Source organism: Kluyveromyces lactis, assembly GCF_000002515.2.
Source record: "Kluyveromyces lactis strain NRRL Y-1140 chromosome B complete sequence".
Taxonomy (NCBI): Eukaryota; Fungi; Ascomycota; class Saccharomycetes; order Saccharomycetales; family Saccharomycetaceae; genus Kluyveromyces; species Kluyveromyces lactis.
In genome coordinates this window covers 762,351-781,211 of record NC_006038.1, presented here as the reverse complement: position 1 = coordinate 781,211, position 18,861 = coordinate 762,351, and the positions used below count along the sequence as shown (strand labels likewise).

At 39.1% G+C, this 18,861-nt stretch overlaps 11 protein-coding genes and 1 non-coding gene across 12 annotated transcripts; 2 read left to right on the top strand and 10 right to left on the bottom strand.

The window, feature by feature from the left end:
• Positions 1–249: 249 nt before the first annotated feature.
• TFC1 (transcription factor TFIIIC subunit TFC1) lies at positions 250–2,082 on the bottom strand (the record flags this gene model as incomplete). The annotated part of the gene is made up of 1 exon (XM_451923.1): positions 250–2,082. One exon carries the CDS (start codon positions 2,080–2,082, stop codon positions 250–252), a length of 1,833 nt encoding a protein of 610 aa, XP_451923.1.
• Positions 2,083–2,537: 455 nt separating this feature from the next.
• Positions 2,538–3,740, bottom strand: PTC4 (type 2C protein phosphatase PTC4; the record flags this gene model as incomplete). Its single annotated transcript, XM_451922.1, has 1 exon — positions 2,538–3,740. One exon carries the CDS (start codon positions 3,738–3,740, stop codon positions 2,538–2,540), a length of 1,203 nt encoding a protein of 400 aa, XP_451922.1.
• A 455-nt stretch (positions 3,741–4,195) lies between these two features.
• TPS1 (alpha,alpha-trehalose-phosphate synthase (UDP-forming) TPS1) lies at positions 4,196–5,662 on the bottom strand (the record flags this gene model as incomplete). Its single annotated transcript, XM_451921.1, has 1 exon — positions 4,196–5,662. The coding sequence occupies one exon, from the start codon at positions 5,660–5,662 to the stop codon at positions 4,196–4,198; it is 1,467 nt and encodes a 488-aa protein (XP_451921.1).
• A 1,105-nt stretch (positions 5,663–6,767) lies between these two features.
• Positions 6,768–8,480, top strand: KLLA0_B08800g (uncharacterized protein; the record flags this gene model as incomplete). Its single annotated transcript, XM_451920.1, has 1 exon — positions 6,768–8,480. One exon carries the CDS (start codon positions 6,768–6,770, stop codon positions 8,478–8,480), a length of 1,713 nt encoding a protein of 570 aa, XP_451920.1.
• Positions 8,481–8,605: 125 nt separating this feature from the next.
• MLO1 (Mlo1p) lies at positions 8,606–8,965 on the bottom strand (the record flags this gene model as incomplete). Its single annotated transcript, XM_451919.1, has 1 exon — positions 8,606–8,965. The coding sequence occupies one exon, from the start codon at positions 8,963–8,965 to the stop codon at positions 8,606–8,608; it is 360 nt and encodes a 119-aa protein (XP_451919.1).
• Positions 8,966–9,245: 280 nt separating this feature from the next.
• Positions 9,246–9,890, top strand: GFD1 (Gfd1p; the record flags this gene model as incomplete). Its single annotated transcript, XM_451918.1, has 1 exon — positions 9,246–9,890. The coding sequence occupies one exon, from the start codon at positions 9,246–9,248 to the stop codon at positions 9,888–9,890; it is 645 nt and encodes a 214-aa protein (XP_451918.1).
• A 174-nt stretch (positions 9,891–10,064) lies between these two features.
• On the bottom strand, positions 10,065–11,087 carry AIM39 (Aim39p; the record flags this gene model as incomplete). The annotated part of the gene is made up of 1 exon (XM_451917.1): positions 10,065–11,087. The coding sequence occupies one exon, from the start codon at positions 11,085–11,087 to the stop codon at positions 10,065–10,067; it is 1,023 nt and encodes a 340-aa protein (XP_451917.1).
• A 684-nt stretch (positions 11,088–11,771) lies between these two features.
• COX7 (cytochrome c oxidase subunit VII) lies at positions 11,772–11,960 on the bottom strand (the record flags this gene model as incomplete). Its single annotated transcript, XM_451916.2, has 1 exon — positions 11,772–11,960. One exon carries the CDS (start codon positions 11,958–11,960, stop codon positions 11,772–11,774), a length of 189 nt encoding a protein of 62 aa, XP_451916.2.
• A 352-nt stretch (positions 11,961–12,312) lies between these two features.
• PSH1 (ubiquitin-protein ligase PSH1) lies at positions 12,313–13,404 on the bottom strand (the record flags this gene model as incomplete). The annotated part of the gene is made up of 1 exon (XM_451914.1): positions 12,313–13,404. One exon carries the CDS (start codon positions 13,402–13,404, stop codon positions 12,313–12,315), a length of 1,092 nt encoding a protein of 363 aa, XP_451914.1.
• A 470-nt stretch (positions 13,405–13,874) lies between these two features.
• On the bottom strand, positions 13,875–16,250 carry PET111 (Pet111p; the record flags this gene model as incomplete). The annotated part of the gene is made up of 1 exon (XM_451913.1): positions 13,875–16,250. The coding sequence occupies one exon, from the start codon at positions 16,248–16,250 to the stop codon at positions 13,875–13,877; it is 2,376 nt and encodes a 791-aa protein (XP_451913.1).
• Positions 16,251–16,795: 545 nt separating this feature from the next.
• On the bottom strand, positions 16,796–18,445 carry ROY1 (Roy1p; the record flags this gene model as incomplete). Its single annotated transcript, XM_451912.1, has 1 exon — positions 16,796–18,445. One exon carries the CDS (start codon positions 18,443–18,445, stop codon positions 16,796–16,798), a length of 1,650 nt encoding a protein of 549 aa, XP_451912.1.
• A 241-nt stretch (positions 18,446–18,686) lies between these two features.
• KLLA0_B08613r lies at positions 18,687–18,760 on the bottom strand. The gene has a single exon. It is a non-coding gene; the product is annotated as a tRNA-Asn (tRNA).
• Between the last annotated feature and the right edge of the window lie 101 nt (positions 18,761–18,861).

Below are 18,861 nucleotides of genomic sequence, written 5' to 3'. Positions count from 1 at the left end.
CTTCAAGAGTAAGGCGTATGGGAGCCGTTGCATCGTACATCCTCCAGTAATGCTTGCACATTTCATATAATTGACGATTTCGAGCTTTTTTTTTCATAGAGAAAAATCGTTGTTCACGGTTTGATCTTTATACATACTACTACATATTCCGCTAGGGGTTTATATTCAATTTGAAATATAATGTTACAGTACCACCTACTCGCTGAGTGCGACAGCAAATCCGTGGGAAATAGGGCTTATATCTTAGTACTACAAATTATTCTCATTAACAAGTCCCTTGATATGGTCCTTTAAGAATTCTGCAGATTCCGAGTCGTGCTTGGCAATCTTATCGATGACTTCTTTAAAAGACGCTGTCTTGATGTCGAATGTGTCTGGCTCTGTGTTCTGCTCATCATCAGCTAACTCGGATCGAATTGTTGATTCTTCAGCTTCTTCTTGGCCAGCTTCTTCTATTAGCTCGTCGTCCATTTCTCCTTCTTCCACTCCATTGTCATCGTTATCGTCTTGATCTTGATCCATGTCTACGTCTCCTTCCGCATCCTTATCCTTCATCATGGATTCCTTTACATATATCATTCTTTTGAAAAATGTTAGTTTGTGTTCATTAAACTCGTAGTTGCCCTGAACCATGCAACCTAATTCATATTTGACAATTTTCCGTATTTTGGTCAAATCCAATTCGGTGAACCAACCTGTCAGTTCGTTCACTTCAGGTAGTAACTGTGTTTGCGAGTAGATCTCAGCAATATTTGGTTCCTTTATGAGAAGATTTATTTGTAACATTAAGTACCATGGGATGCGCTTTCCATCGAATTCAAATCGGGGGTCTATTTCACCGGGCACGCTGGACTGATAATCCTTTGGAGGTGGGTCAGGTAAATTCTTCTTGATTACTGGGTCCTGTAGTAGCTTCCTCTCAATCTTAAAGTACTCTGTTTGGTATTGAGCATACTCTTTTGAAGTACGTGGATCAACGCCTAGCTTGATATAACTATTTCTCCAGGGACCTTTGGTAAATCTGTATGAACATAAAGATAAGGCTACTTTCAAGGCAGGATGCAAATCTAATGGTACTATACCGTCAATATGACGCTTAACCCATATTGGCCTCTTCTCAAACAATGCATGAAGGATGTCCAAACATTGCTCTAGTTTCTCCAAGAATTGCAAATCTTTACTAGTACCTGGATAAATACCAGTTTCTTTCCCTTGTTCAAAAAGCTTCACAATGTCAGGGTGAGGTTGAGTAGGAATTCCAGTGGTCGTATTGAAGTCATAAACCAATTGTTGATAGTTTTTGATATATGTTCCCTTGACAGAAGATTCACCAGTATCTGATTTTTTCGCATATGGATTATCTCTGTACTTATAGATGTATGGAATGTTTACCATAGAGAACCTTGGAATGGGAGGCAATTGCCAGTCGAAAGGAGGTATATTAGAACTTCTATCAACAATCATGGTATTCAAGTTTTCGTAGGGTTTAGTGTCATAGTCCGGTATACTGTTCACGTAGTCTTTGAAGTTATCCCAATTTAACGATTTGAAACTGTTGTTATATTCTTTCGCGCTGGGAAGATTATCCAATCTCACTTGAAAATCGGACATTTCGCGGAATCTTATAGTATTGTTTATGATTGCTACGGGCAATACTCTTAACTTTTTCTCTTCCATTCCAGCGGCAATAGCTTTTTGTAGGTTCCCGTTGTGTTTCGCAAGGGTACCCTTCGGTAGAGATATCTTTAGTAGTACAGATTCATCTCTGTTAGGAACCGTTCTTCCAATTATAGGATGTTCATTGAAGAATGTCGAAGTATCGTTTTCATCCTGTTCTGGATTCAAGTGTAATTCGAGACCATTTTCATCACGTCCTTGCAATACATTCTTTATGGAACTTAAACCACCACACATATCGACAGCCTTGGCTACACTTTCAGGGGCAGAAGAGACTTTCAAAGGTAGCTCAACACTGGATATTCTAGGCAAATCTAATGTATACTCTCTTGCATACACCAATCGCTTACTGCCATCTTGGCCGCCTGCAGAAGCAGTTGCGGTTTCGCCCTCAGATATTGGCATGTTTGCTTGTTTGAATTATGTGTTTCACAGGGCAGCAGACTATCAATTGTGATACAGGTTTCAACAATCCAGTAACTGGCTAAATATGATAAACCGCTAACCCTAACAGAACCAACTGCACTGGCCCTTGCTCACTAGAATGTAGCTGTCGATAACACCAAAAATTGATGATTCTAATATTTCTGCATGAACAGACTGGTGTTTATGTTTACAGAGTATTTGAAATCTGAGACCGATGTTGAACAAAGTCACGTGACTTTTTGTTCATTGAATGCAGCACCTTGCATGATCACTACATCGGTTGGTCACTTTGCAGCGTAGAAATACTGTATATGTGATATTCAATACGATGCTATTATTATCTAGGAGATTTTGAGGGGGGGAATGAGAAATAAATAGGAACAATATACATAATAGCAGAAATGGACACTGAAATAAATGCACGTCAAAAGCGTCTATAACAGACCTTTTTCTCTTTCCAGTCTGGATTTGATTCTTGCATACCACTCATCTAAAGTCTCTCCTGGTTGCTGTAAAACAACCACGATCAATGTGAAGTTATCAAATCCGACCCCTGTATTCGAATCTGCGCAGCTTATTCCATGGTCTAATATCTTTGCGAGGATATTATCCAACTTTAGACCGAGTGTCAAATGATATTTGATGAAATTCACCAATGCTTTGTTCGAGTATACATCCCATATTCCATCGCATGCTAAGACTAAAAATTCATCTTGTGACAGATCGATGGCGTGCGGAAGCACATCCGGTTCTACTGTAACCTGAGCCTCCTCTGCCGGGATGTATTTCCTCTTGCTGCTGACGGCAAGGGTATTGAGGTTCTGATATTTCACATTCCTTTTGAACTGGAAATCTCCGAAAGCTCGACTGAGTGCAAGCACGCCTCCCACTCTTCCAAGTGAAACCGTTCCCCCGTCATCGTTTATTCTTATCAGTTCTCCTATATGCTGTGGTTTGTGATCATATGACATTGGCTTTATAGCTTTATTCTTTTTAGAAAGTATGCAACGAGAATCACCAGTATTCGCCACATAGAGCATTGATCCGTTTATGAGTAGGGCAACGATTGCTGTTGACCCTGATGCTTCGTTCGCAAAGTGTTTATGGAATGCAGCATCACACGCCTTGAAGGAATCTTTAATGACTTGACAGATCAACCCTTCCAAAGTTCTAAATTGCCTCTTGTTCCCATCCGGTCTGCTAAACGAAGTGTATTTATGCGATTCAAATGCTAACTTGATGAAGTATATTAAACCATCATGTTCTGTCAAAATTCTATCAGTGGTCGAGTGGGCTTGTGGATGTGTGTGTTCATACAACGATCCAGCTAGATAATTGGAACAATTGTTATCTCCATGTCCGTCAAAAACAGCAAAAATCGATATCTGATACTTTACCACTTTACCAATAAACGGATCATGAAATGATACAATTAGGGATTCTGAACCCGTTTTAACCAGATGGGCATCTTCTTGAGTTAATCTATAACCTTGCATAGAGCCAACACAATTGTAAAACCTAGGAATCTCAACTTCCTGATGTGTATCATGACGAAGGCTTAACTTGTGCCCGCTCGTTTGGTAATCATTGTAGATAATCGTCTTTTCTGTTAATGGATGAGAAAGTAATTGGCCCATCTTTAGAACAAACCAAAATTTTATGCCTGCCCCCTTTCCTGCTGGCCAAGATGAGGGAAATGTACGCTAGTTTGAGTCTCTCTTTCAATTCCAAATATTTTATCTATTCGTTGAACTGCAATTTGCTTGGACATCATGATTAAATGTTGAGTTTTTTCGAACTTTGACCTTGGCTAGAAATCCGAATGAAACTAAGACAATCACCTATAAAGGAATGCCGTATAATAAAAGGCAACTGGGACGTCATCGCTCACTATTTCCCTATCATTAGGGACATTGGACCCTTCGGAATAGGTCTTTAATCTTTTTAAATCTCATTTTCTCATTAAATGTATAATTGTAACGTTGATATGGAAATACACAGAGACATATACATATGTAATCAGAAAGTTCATCTAGCGCATAAAGAAATGCATGATATAGAAAAGTGCTACGAAATTTGGATTAAAGTGTAATCAGTTGTTTGACGATCCTAATCTGTACAATTCATGGACGAAGTTTTCACCCCAGAAAGCACTTGTATATTTCGAGATATATTTGTACAATTTTTCCCAATTAGCAGCTCTTTTCTCTTCAGGTACCGTCAAGGCTTCGTTAATTGATTCTGCTAAATCATCTGTGTTCCATGGATTCACGATCAACGCACCGTTCAAAGATTGAGCAGCCCCAGTAAACTCTGAAAGAATTAATGTTCCCTTTTTCTCTTCCTGGCAGGAAATGTATTCGTAGGAGACCAAATTCATACCATCACGAGTGGAAGAGACCAAGCAAACGTCACTAACGGCATAAAGGGAGATCAATTCTTGGAAAGGAATAGACCTGTGCATGAAATGGATAGGTACGAATTCCGCTGTACCAAATTGACCATTGATTCTACCAACTAGTTCATTAACCACCGATCTCAAGTATTGATACTCTTCAACATCCCCACGACTTGGTACAGCGACTTGTACTAGCACCACCTTACCAATCCATTCAGGATGCGCACCGAGGAACACTTCCAAGGCGTGTAACTTCTGAGGAACACCTTTGATGTAATCAAGACGATCGACCCCAATTATTATCTTGCAACCTTTAAAGGATTCTTTCAACTCTTTGATTCTCTTGATTACAGCATCTTGCTTCAAACCTTCTGTGAACGTTTCCACATCGATACCAATAGGGAAAGCACCAACGTTGACGAAACGTCCGTCAAACTCGACACCATTGGGTAACGTATTCACGTTTAAAATCCTTTGCACGGCACTTAAGAAATGTCTAGCATAATCGTAAGTATGGAATCCGATCAAATCACAACTCAAAACACCCTTCAAGATCTCTTGTCTCACAGGCAAAATTCTGTAAATCTCAGAAGATGGGAACGGCGTATGTAAGAACCAACCAATCTTGATGTTTTTCAACTTCTTGGCAATAACTCTTTGACGAATCATCTCCGGTAACAACATCAAATGGTAATCATGAACCCACACCACATCGTTATCGTTGATATTTCCCTCAATTTCATCGGCAAAAGCCATATTTGCCTCGTTGTACGCCAACCATGCAGTGTCATCGAAAGTGATCTCACCAGGATGGTAATGGAACAATGGCCATAGAATAGAGTTGGAAAATCCGTTGTAATGAAGATCAGCAACTTCGTCACTCAAGAAAATAGGAATCGCATTGAATTTTTCCAACAACTCTCTTTTCACCTTAGCCTTATCCTCATCAGGAACTTCTAAACCAGGCCAACCATACCATTGGAACGTAGTAGATTTCTTCAAACCCTGTAATGCAGTGACTAACCCACCGGAAGACATAGAATATTCGTATTCACCGGTCTTTTCATCCTTTTTGATAGTTACGGGCAGTCTATTGGAAATGACAATTACACTACCAGGACATTCGTTCAAGGATAGCTTACTAATGTCTTGATTAACCATGGTGTCAGTATGTTATAACGATGTAATGCTGTTAGCTGGTTAAAAACTGCTTTTAAGAACAAAACGGATAAAGTGAATATATCGATAAATAGTATATCTCTTCTTTCAGCCTAGCTTTAAAATAGAACACTTGCCTCTTTCTTATATGCAAGCAATTGAAATTTGAATCCAAAGTAAAGAGCGCACTATTGCTTTCCAGTAAGAAATCCCCTTTCTATGTATTTTCTTCGATGCAGAAGAATGTGGGTATGCCATTAAATACCGTATCCAATTTTTATTTCAATCACCTGGTGCAAACTAATATCTCATATATCTACTGATGTTCCTTTGCTAAAAAAAAAAAAAACAGAGAACCAAAGCAAATTGTGCCAAGATGCCCGTTTCCCTTTATTTTTCTCGGGAAAAAGTTGGAAATTTTGGAGTCACGTGGATGAGATGACTCTCACGTGCTAGTCACGTGAGTTAAAATGCATACTCAGGGATCCCATGAGGAGCGGAATTACCCGCTATTGTCCTCTCCAACCAGGACCCACCAGTTTCTTGTGTCTTTAGCTTTCCCTCACTCAAGCGAAAGAGGTTTTCCTCCTTATCGCTTATTTCCCTTACGTTAAGCGGATTTTCCCTTTTGGGATACCACTAAGCTCAGTTCCCTTTTGGCGCTGGGATTCTCTTGAGATAAGTGAATCGAGTTACCAGAAACGGACAGTGTGAGGATGAATTCTGTGTTGCAATCAGCTCGGCAAGTTGACCCTTACGCAGCTCTCTTTAGACCCCATTAGTTTGCCGGTTCAATCTTGGAATCGCGCCAATGCAAGCTAGCTGGGACTTTTTCACTCATTGTAAACTCTTCCTTTTTCACTATTATCTTATCTCGGGAATATCATTCCAAAGGACCTATGCCCATTTAATAGCGACATAACGATTATTTGAACCTCAAATGATGGCTGCATAGGAGGTGTGATTTGGAGTAGAGAGAAGAGGTAAAGATATACATATATAAAGGATACTTAGTCAAACCTTTGGTGTGAATATTAGTTTCTGTGATGTATTCTTGTCATTTAAGACAAATCAATCACCAAGCTGCAGCTTACCATTATTTCCCCAGATGACGTACTTAACAGAAAACCCAGAAAAGTTTAAACAATACCAAGTCAAGGTTGATGCCTATAACAACGAAAGAGAGGATCAGATCAAGGCGTTTGATGCTGACTTTGCGGCTAAATGTGAGGAATTAATTCCAGCTGCAGAAGTTTTGGATTCAGAACCACTCGAAGGTTTACAATTTCTAGGCCAACTTCTAAACAAACAGGAACAACAGATAGTTAACGATTATACCATTAAAGATTTGGTTGAGAAACAAGTATCTGGTGAATTGACTGCCGTTGAAATTACTAGAGCTTATATTAAAGCTGCGATTGTTGCCAACTACGTGACAAATTTTGCCTTGCAATTCTTGATTCCAGAAGCTTTGCAACAGGCAGAGGCTTTGGATCAGTATTTGAAAGAGAATGGTTCACCAGTGGGTCCATTGCATGGTGTGCCAGTGTCGATTAAGGAACAGATGTGCTATAAGGGTAAAGTAACAAATGCCTCTTACGTTTCTTACGTAGATTTTGTGCCTGAACAGTCTGCAGTCAGTGTGGATATCTTAATTAAACTTGGTGCTGTGTGCCATGTTAGAACTTCGCAACCTCAAACCATTATGCATCTAGACACTTGGAACAATTACATTGGCAGAACAAGAAACCCTCGTTCCACGAAATTGTCCCCAGGTGGTTCCTCCGGTGGCGAATCAGCCTGTGTCGGTATGCATGGTTCTGTCATTGGCCATGGGTCCGATATTGGTGGTTCCATTAGAGCACCAGCTGCATTCGCCAATTTGTTCGGTCTTAGACCAACGACTAAACGTGTATCATTGCTCAATGGTATCAGTGGAGGGAAAGGCCAAGAATCTGTCGTTGCTGTTCAAGGCCCCTTGGCAAGATCTATCGATGAATTGGATTATTACATGAAATCATATTTGAATGAGGGTAAACCTTGGGAAACTGATCCATCACTGGTCCCAATCCCATGGAGGAAATCCTCTTTACCAGATGTCATCAATATCGGTATATTACCATCCGATGGCCTTGTGACTCCATACCCATCTATTACCAGAGGTGTCAAACATGTTGCCGATGTATTATCCAAGGATCCAAGATTCAATGTGATAGATCTATCTGAACAATGGTTCTCTGAAGAAGAAATGAAGGAATTGTATGATACTACTTTGTCTTTATATACATGTGATGGTAACAAGGTCCAATTGTCTATGCTAGAACCAAGCGGTGAGCCAATCTTACCATTGACTAGACATTTCTTGGAGTTTGGTGGTGGTAAGGAACACTCCATTTACTCCAACAGAATGATGAATGCCAAGAGAGATGCGGCAAAATTAGATATAATGAACAAATACTTCAAAGGTATGAAACTTGATTTGATCTTAACTCCGACCAATGTGGCACCAGCTGAAATTCCAGGCGAATCCTTCTACTGGGGCTACACTTCATTGTGGAACCTTGTCGATTATCCAAACGTTACATTCCCAACTGGCTTGAAACATGACGTTGAATTGGATTCTAAGGTTTCTGAACCTCTGAAATCTAACGAATACGAGAAGAAAGTATGGTTCAACGACGATGGTTCTGTTAGATATAATAGCAAGGAGTACGAAAACGCACCAATTGCACTCCAATTAACTGGTAAGCGTTTCTGTGATGAGGATGTTGTTGCTGCCACAAAAATCATCACTGAATTGTTGAATGTAGATAGAACATAGATGTCCCTTTTTCAAGACTTCTTGTAATCCACCTCACTGATACTCTCAGAAACGTATAACTTTTCCGTTGTAGTGTGTACTTGCTTATAACGAAGAATAGATAAATATAATCAACGACAAGCACATCAATCGATCAAGAGTTCGTGAAATGTTTCATGTCCAAATCTACCATAATCTTTAATCAAGTTTCTCCTATCAATCTGTTTCCCACCATACAAAGATTCTTTTCTTGCCTTTGTGATTTCCCAAATATCGTTATAAAAGATACCAAAAACAGAAGGGGCATCATTATATCTCTCCATATCCATCGCGAGTCCCCTCAATGAAACATTGGTCTTGGATCCAGGGTACTGTTTTTTATAGTTCTCAACAAAGTCTGTAACGAATTTCTGTTTCTCAGCCGTCGTCAATTCTGCCCATCTTTTGAATCTAAACGAGGAGTTGTATCTTTTTGAGAAGGTATTCCTTATAGCAGTTCTGAACATATTATCCTATCCCAAATATTTATGACCTGGTAGATGATACTAGTCCGTCTCATACAAGTACCAAATTTAAACTTGCAAACATATGTTTCTCTTCTCATCGGGTATGTGCAATCTGGAAAGTTTCTTGTTAAAGCTTCAAATCAAAAAAGCAGCATTCATGATAAAACGAGAATTTGAAAGGTGAAGATGTTATGCACGTCCGAACACCGCTTACTAACGAGGAATTACAGGGTGTGTGGACCTCCAACAGCCGTTACATACACTTCAACATAAACGTACAATGCCATTAGATTCTAAATGGGCTTCCGCAGAGCCCACTGAAGAAGCCTCGTCTCCCAAGAAACAGGTACGATCTTCGAAAAAACCATCAACTCATCACACCGACTCTAAAAAGAAGTTATCATCGAAGAAGCAAAACCCAGCACAATTAGCTGTCACTGATAGTGATACAGACGATAATAGTACGGATAGTGACTGGTCGAGACCTAGTAGTGGGAGAAAGTCAGCCATATTTGATAACGAAAGGCCAAAGTCCAATCATTCATCCAAAACCTTAGCTGATAATCCTTTGGCAAAAGCACTTGGGATCAGCTGTGATCCACCACAACAAGGACATCCAAACAAAAACTCCCATAGTAAAGGTCATAGCCAGTCGAAATTGCCTTTGAAAAAGGCAGACAAACCTCTACCCAAAGATAAATCGACCAAATCCAACGAACCAATTAAGGGAAATAATGGCAAAGGGAAGAATCAAGAGAAGAAAGCTCAGTCGTTGAAGAAAAAAATCGAAGAGCAAAAGAAGCTGTTGGAAGAAAACAAGCACAAAGCTGAACAAAAGGACCTTATTAATGCATTACTTGAAGGAGACGTATCGTTTGATTGGGAGGAAGACGAAAGTGAATTGATGCAAAAACTTCAAATGTAAGGCAACAAGGAAGGAAAAGGATTAGACTTTAAAATACTATCATTAATATGTACATTATATCTGGAATGTAATAGTATACTTTCTTTTTATTTTTAATTATCATCATTATCATAATCGATCATTTTATACACAGGAACTAGTCATTAATATTGCTTATGCTAATTAGCTTCCAAACTAACCATTTTTTTTATCGTTCTCATTCTTATACAAGACGTACCTGATTAACTGGTCATTTTCCTTTTTAAGAAGATCCACTTGCTCCAACTTAACGTTAACATGGTACTTCCCCTTGAAGACTACCATTGCGTCCTGAGATAAATCAATTTCTCCGAAAAACCAAATATGCATTGCCCGATCATCATCACCATCAAAGCTATCTCCCTTTCTTAACGGGTATTCGTATTTAAAATCTCCAACCTCTCTATCTGGATTGATCACCTCTAAGAGATCACCTGTATTGACCCCAATAAACTTCAAGAAGGAATCAAATTTATCCCGTATCTTTATGGGTTTCGTACCCATTCTCCACTGAAATAATCCAGGGATAGTATGCCAACCATGAGTCCTATGATACCTCGAGTCGTTATCTCGAGTCGCGTCAATGGGTCTTACTACAATTCCTAGTACACCAGGATCCTGGTCTTCACACCAAACTTCAAACGATTTAACGGAGGGTACTTCCCCAGTATCAGTTTTCAACGGTATTCCAAATTGTTCCCTGATCATTTCATGATTCGTAAGGACAGATAAACACCTCATCTTACCTAGCATTTTCATTTCATCGATGTTCACACGTTGCGCATCATACGCTGATAGCCTATGCCATTTCCTACTGGGTACTAAAGGTATGAAACTCTCTTGTTTCTTGTACAAAACTTTATAACTGATGGAAAACCCTAAAGTGACACCGATGATCCCCGTTAGCATTGCTGAGAAAAATACTTTTTGACGTCTTTTCTTATGAGCACGTACCGACTCTGCTATAGCTTGTGCAACATCGTCTGCCGATGCATTAACTTTGGAGTCATGGTGCTGGAAGAACGTAGGAGGTTTTTTAATTTCATTAGTCTTTGGATCTGTGAAATAATGCTTTGAATCGGTATGGTTAAGCCTTCGGCTAAGTAATACAAAACGAGGATTCAATATCGATAAAACACGAATCCGGCTTATAAACACCCCTGATCGTGCCAAATACATGAGATATGCTACCTGGAATCGGGGTTACTGTTCTGTGGTTCTGCCCTTTTTTCTCATTCATTCATCTTACTGGTTCAATAAGGACTTCTTTACAATTTTTCTTTGCACTGAAATGAATTTTATATTGAACTAACGAATACAATACCACGTAAAAGGGAACACGGTAGCTACCAAGTGCTAACGGACCATCAAATACGCCGAAAACACTCAGATCAGGGTGATATAACGTACTGTCCGGAAAGTCTTACTTAAAAATATATTATAGTATTTTATTTTTAACTTATTCTTTCTAAATAATAGTGCAACAACTTCGGAGTATTGTGACCATGAATAAAACCACGCATACTCCTTCGCTAAAGCGCCAATAATAAATTGATTAATATAAAGATTGACTGGAAGTCAGGATTCAACACTGGGTGTAGGCCATTCTTCCATTTCTTGACCTGGTCTTGGAATTAAATATATATATTTGAAACAAACAGATTTCTCAACAAGAGAAGCAAAGAACATATCTTCCTAATACTGTTGCTGTGCATTTTCGTTCATTCGTTCGCTCTTTTAACATGGTAATAACATAAGGGAAAGTGAATATGGGATATTTTTGGACGTATCTTGATAATAAAATAATTAACGAAAAAACCTCTCGGGATTTCATTCATTCATTCATACACAACGTAACAGTTCTTAGTTCTTCTTAGCCTTAATACCCATGATAGCATTTGGAATGTATAGCAATGGAGCAACAAGGGCCACAGTAAACAAACCCCAGAATGGGTACAAGTAGAAAGCCGATCTTGGATGTCTAGACCACAATGGCTTAGAAGAGTGTTGGAACAGCTTTTGTAGTTCAATAATTTTGCTTGGAGAAGGCATCGTTCAATGTTTGGGGCTATGATTAAACAAATGTATTGGCAATCGATGAACAACAAACAAAATATACAAATACTATGAATCAAATCGAAAACTGTATTCACCAAGTGTAAACTAACTATCATAACAGTTTATTTCTTCCAAAATTTTTTTTAATCTCAGTATCTGATATTCCCCTACTGGCTTTCGAGTGGTGTGAAAATTCAACTTCCCTCTAAACAGCGAAAACTCCATAGGCTGGGAAAAGATACGGGGACATTCAGGGTAACTGCGGGGTTGTTGCACGTGATGGTGGTTTACACGTGACTTTTAGTATCGTTAGAAGGTTGTACAAGGTGTATATACGCTGTTATTGTTACTCATCAGAGTCTAGGACTATGAGACGTTTCTTACGCGCGGAGTTGTTGTTGTTGTTGTTGTTGTTGTCTTGACTATGAGTGAGACGGATGGTGTGCGGTTCTAGTTCGTCGTTACTAGTACTTTCGTCAAGGGAGTCACCACTCGCGTATCCATCGTCATTATGTTCGTAGAAATCACTGTCGCGAGATTCGTTGTCATCGTCATCTGAGAGGGCAACAGATGCTCTACGGAACTTCCGTTCATCTTTCAATTCTTGTTCCTCTTCCTCTTCTTCTTCTTCTTCTTCCTCATCCACTATGAACGAATCTATCGATCCTCTATCTTCCTCTTCCTCCTCTTCTTCTTCTCCATGCATAAAGTTCCTAGGCCGTCTTGTGGGCCATGCCTGGTCCATCTCTGAACTGAGACTCTCATCTCCCTCTTCGGCTTCCAAATCGTGCACAGTACGTGCACTCTCGGCTCTATAATTGTCCAAATCTCTCTCAACCTCTTCCAGTTCTCCGTCAGAGTACTCATCCACATCAACTTCGTCGAAGTTCTGTGCACCCGCATTATAATTCCGTATCGTAGCATTGCAGTTAGGACACACGGGACCCTCAACTTCCCATTGGCAATTGCTACACCTTGCTATCCCATCGTCATCATCGTCTATGATGGCTTTGGCAGTATTCTTAAACACACTGTTGAATAGCGTTTCTTCCAACAGGTCAGACTTGTATTCAGCAACGGAGCATTCTCTTTGTGTGAGCAGTGATCGTACTTCGGAGGAATTCGATTTCTGTGGGTCCTCCGCTGCTATATCTAGCATCAGATCGACTATTTGTTGTAAGGCAACGTTCAACGATGGTTCATTGGTAATCACATTTCGACATTGCGGACACGTTAATTCTGATACGTTGGATCGATTGTTGTTCAACCAGTTATTCAAACATTCGTAACAATAGTTGTGTCCACAGCTCGTCATGACTGGTACAAACATATAATCGTGGCATATCGTGCATACTGTGGAATCAAGCACTCTGCCCACGATTCGTAAATGATCCGCATTGGATTTTTTCGGTATAACCGTATGTAAATGTCCGTTCATCTTGATAATGAGGTGAAGATCGAAGTTATCGTTTCTTAATATAAAGCGGGTTCGCCTGCCATCCAATTGAATAATGTATCCCTAATCATCTCGCGATGTATTGTTTCGCAATCGCAGCTTTTTAAAGGTTTTTTCCTGTTTTTGGTCTTAAGGGCTTTTCTTTTTAAGAAACTGAACGAAATAATGGCAACAATGTAATGCACAAGAGACGAAGATATAGCGTACGGCTAAGTAAGAGTTCTTATAATTGGGATATTATTCTCGAATAAATATACATATATCTTTACATATATTGAAATGCTGAATTAAATTTTGTTGTTGATGATGTTGATGCTAAGGTATATACGTCAGGCCTAGTTTTCATTCTCTCCGATATTCTATTTACAAGTGGAGAGATGACAATGGTAAGACGAGGACGCAGAGAAATATATTTAACAGCTCTTTATTTGAGCTTGTGTTGTGCCAGTGTCCTATTTCACAACCTCTTTGGGTGCCTTTCTATACTGCTTTTCCAGTTCCAACTGTTTTTGATAAGTTGAAGTCTGATGCTTGTATACTTCATGATCTAACCATTTTCTTAGATACGTCATTAACTCTTTGATGGCATCTAGCCCTTCAAGCTTGGTAAAGGCATATCTTTTTCGTAGTTTCTCATACTCCACTATCATTGCGTTGGTATCCTCACAATTAAATTTATCAAAGTAAGCGATGTTGTATTTCACAGTACTCAACAAATATTTAGTGACGATAACATGGGATTCGTTATTCAACTTCTTTAAAGTTGATAAAAATTTCTTTGGCTCCTTTAACCTCACGAAAAATGCAAGCAATGACCTGTATATGATATAAGTAGCCCTACTGTCCGTTGGGTCCCTGGTCACAATGCTCTTTGCAAATAATTTGTCACATAGGTATCTGCCTTTGTATCGAGACGCTAACATGGCCAATTGGATATAGTTCTGGAAATTCAATTCGCGTTGATGCTCCTTCACAAATCGTTCGATCATTTTTAAACTCTGAGATCTCATGATTTCATTAGGTTGTTGTGCTTTCCGTAGTTGATATGCTAATTTGTACAAGTTTGCACGTAAGTTTAGAATTTTGACCTTCAAAGGAATGGTCCTATACGAGCTCTTGAGCGTCGTATCCAAAATGTTACACATCGGTAAGTGGCCTTTGTTCACACAGAACTTTTTCAAGGTGTAGAAGAACTGAAAATTAGGCCTTATCCCTAACCTGGCTTGATCCATTATTATCGTTCTCGCACGGCGGTAACGACCGTTTTCTAAGATCTTCTCTACCCTTTTCAAAAGTTTAGTGTCGACCCGTTGTTCATTTCTTCTGGAAAAAGTGTCATCTCCTGTGACGTCCGAAGTTTTCTCATATGATTGCAGCTCCATGGAACGAGATAACCATGGGTACGTCCTTTTATACCACCTGTTATCAAATAATGATTTCATTTCGAGTTCTAACTCCGTGCGAAGGATAGGGTACGCTTGGAAAGCACATTCCCATATTTGGAAGAACAAATAAGGATCTAATATCAAATTATTGGACTCCGACTCTTGTATTAGTTTTATATGATCCATAAAATCCATTAAAAGACCCTTTTTGACGTAATATTTCAATATACAGGAATGATGGAATTGTCTGAGATCAACTTCAGGATCATTTTTAATGAGAGTAATCGTCTGCTGAAGCATGTCATAGTTATTCTGCTCCACAAACTGATTTAACAATTGCAGGTACAAAAAAGACCGTTCTTTCCGATTTATTTGTGGTATAAGTATCTCGATCTCGTTCATGGAGAATTCACCATTTTTGAATTGATAGATACTTTGCAATACCGTATATCGATCACTAGCCTTATAGTGTGTAGTTTGTAATCTTGGATGCGATAAAAGTAAATTCCAATATTTGTTCGAGTTTTCTTCATCAAACTTAAGGAATTGCTTATGTACAAGTGTAATGTTGTCCTTGTTTGGAAGTGATGGGCCCTTCTGCAGCCATGATTCGAAAACTGCTTTCAACGCTAAGAGGTCATCTGCATGATTAATATAGGTAAGCAGAGTTCGCAAAGTCCCATGTGTGACGGGAAATACTTCCTGGTTATTCAACATATATTCGAAGAACTGTCTTGCTGTAATGAAGTCCTTATTTTCGAGCAATGCTTTAAGTCCCATATTGATATAGGCTGGGTCCAATTTTGGTTGTTTGATATACTTCCGGAAAAATAGCTCCGCCGCTTCATAATTATGAGTATGTGAATGCGTCGTTATCATTATCTTCAAGAAATTCAAGAGATCATGTTTATCTTCTATGAGCCTTTCGACTCTATTCCATTCCTTTTGGTAGGCTTGGTATACTCTATCAATATCGTAATATCTTCGTAATTTAGTCAAGGTAGTCAATAAAACGAGCAACTGTGATGGTGTGAAAAATGCATATTCGTCTTTTTTCATTCGAATCACTTCTGTAACACACTTCAACTCACCGATTCGAAATCGCACTTCCCACAGCCTTTCCCATTCTTCTGTGCTGATTGTCTTGGTTGACTGTTCCCTCTTTTCTAGTGATGAGTTCGCTGTATGTGTTTTTCTTGTTGTTATTGTTGTTCTTTGTACAGGAGGATGCTCTAACAAAGATTGCTGAATCCATCCAGCAACCTCTCTATTCCGTAGCTCCTTATTATTATTAGATTCATCGTTTCCATTGATCTCTCGTATCGTTGTCGAATAATATCTAGCTCTTCCAATGTGTCTTAGGCAAACGTTCAGCCCACGTCGTATTACAGTCACGTTGCTGGGAAGCCTGGCATTCATCGCTGAAACTTTCAATAGCGACATAATTCCCACCTGCACCTACTCTTCCCTGCCCTTGATTCAGCTATGCGACAACAATGTCAATAAGCTTGATGGATTTGTTTAAGAAACTATCTTCAAACAATTTATTGTAGTAACCCACCAGCTAAAGAGCGGGAAAAAAAAACGGGTAGCAGAAAGGATCAGATATAGTTCGGTCCTGAATTGGGCTTAACTAAGGCTTGGTTCACTCACCAATTGTAATGGATATCCTTAAACAAGTTGTACTATGACCGCTCATCTCTTCTCTCACACCATGTCCTTCAAATTTTTTGATACTTGAAGCTATCATATTGAACGGTAAAGCTATAACATAAGCAGATCAGACACAAATATAAAGGTTTGTGATCATACTATCAGGGGCTGCCACTGCACAATTGCGGCGAATGTTCACCACGTCAGTGCTTCATTGAATTCTTATAACTTACTTTTGAACTGAGTAAAATCGATTTTCATTATCTAGTGAAATCGGAGATATCATGATTTGTATAAGATACATAACACAATATACATTGGATTGGTAAGGTGAATTACCTATCGTATTGAGACGAGAACTGGCGATCATCTGATACTTGGTAATAAATACCTGATAGAAGACAGACGGTTAAGTTTGGGAGGAGTTTCACCAAAGTTTTCATGTAGTCATCGAAGAAATGGGAAATCACCTGCGTTAGATGGGTATATGCAGATTCGTCAAAATGGCAGTTATAGTCCTGGAAATGATAGACGTTTTCGTATCCGTGAAAATCCCACATTTGTTGCGTCGGAGAATACTGCAATGCTTTTAAATCCCAATCTGTTTCGGTCAGGAACCTACGACAAAGTGAATCACCAGCGTATGCAAAGAAAACAGTCGGTATTATGTCCTTGTATTGGCCTTCCTCGTAAGAGTAGTATTGATGGTTCTGAATGAATTGGTCGAAAATATCTAGCACTTTAGTGCATTTCTCACATTCGCAACCATTCCATAAGAGATCACATACAAGAATCTCATAGGAACTCAACGATTGCAAGATAGTGGGAGCAAATAATTTCTTCAACGATTTCAAATGAGGAAGCACCTCTTCATACAAAGTTCTTCTTCTGATATAGTTCCCCTCAACACTATCCTTCTGTATTCCATTAATTGGGCAATTGTGTCTGACACTTAAAGTCTGTAGATTCTGGCTTACATTAGGTAAATGTAATATGAATCTGTTTATGGAAAGATCCCAATTTTCCTCAGTGTAATGGTCACCTTGAGTAACGAAAGTTTTCTCGATCAAGGCAAGGTTCCTCAAAGATACTAATTCGCTAGAGATTTCGGACAAAAAATCATCGATGCAAGTACATTCCGACATCTCACATGCTAACTCCATTTCTAATGACTGTAACTGTTTCAACGGGATCACTTCTTTCAAGAAATCAGCAGTCAATTCACGATACGTCTTGTTATAATCGTGTATGCCATGGACATGGTTGAACTTCACACTCTTTAATTTTGTGAATACCACTCCTTGTTCCTTGAAATAGTAAAACACTCTAAGAGAAGAAAACTCTATGTCTTCTATCACCAATTCCTCCAAGTTTGCCAAGAGTTTGAATTTCACTGCATCAGACAATATGACATTATCAAACGATGGTAATGTCACAAAAATCTCTAGCGATTTGAGCTGCTCAAGATCTGATATATCGTTCAAAGAACCAATTTCTTGGATTCTCATCACCTTAGATGGTCTTATACCTTTCAACTTCTCTTTGTTAGCTTGGAAGAGAACGGAGTCTCTAATATCCAAATTTGTTACTTGATTTAACGATCTCACACTATCAATTAATCGTTGTAATAACGGCATACCGGCCTCTGTATCATTGAATACATCTTCCTGAACTACCAGAGTCCGTATCAGATACAAATGTTTGCTTTCTAAAAGTCTGCATATCCTATCGTATAAGAATAAATCATTTTGGTCGTTACTCTTGGTTATAGATCGATACCCAGCGACATACGTTTTCCCACACTCAATCCACCAGTCTTTCGAGCGCAATACTGGATTCTTATTAATTGTGATATCAGCGTATAGTCGAGGAGTCGCCAACTCATTGAAGCGGCGACTTACCAGACAGAGTGACGCTAGATCGTTCTGGTTCAAAAAGTTAGCCACATCATCAAAAACGTCTTCCAACGAAATACCTTGAGTCATTATCTAGAAGAATCCTCAATCCTAAGTTCAGAGGAACAGAATACAGTAATAAGGATCGGTTTCACACAATAGATTTCTCTCAATTCAAACAACAAGCCGGTAGCGACAATATAATTCAATTTTATGTGTGTTTCTTATAGCTCATCACCTTATTTTAAGCACCTTCCTTTCCAACCTTTTTTTTGTAAACTTTCCCAACGAAATACACTGGGAATAATAGTGTACGGACATAAAAAATAAACGACCCCGGAGAGGATTGAACTCTCGATCTTGCGATTAACAGTCGCACGCCTTAACCAGCTTGGCCACGGAGTCATGTTGTTGTTAATATGACAATTAGATGTGCACTATAACCTGATAGAGCCATCACATATGAGGCTATTCCTTATACATGGATCTACGTATCTCCGGACGTC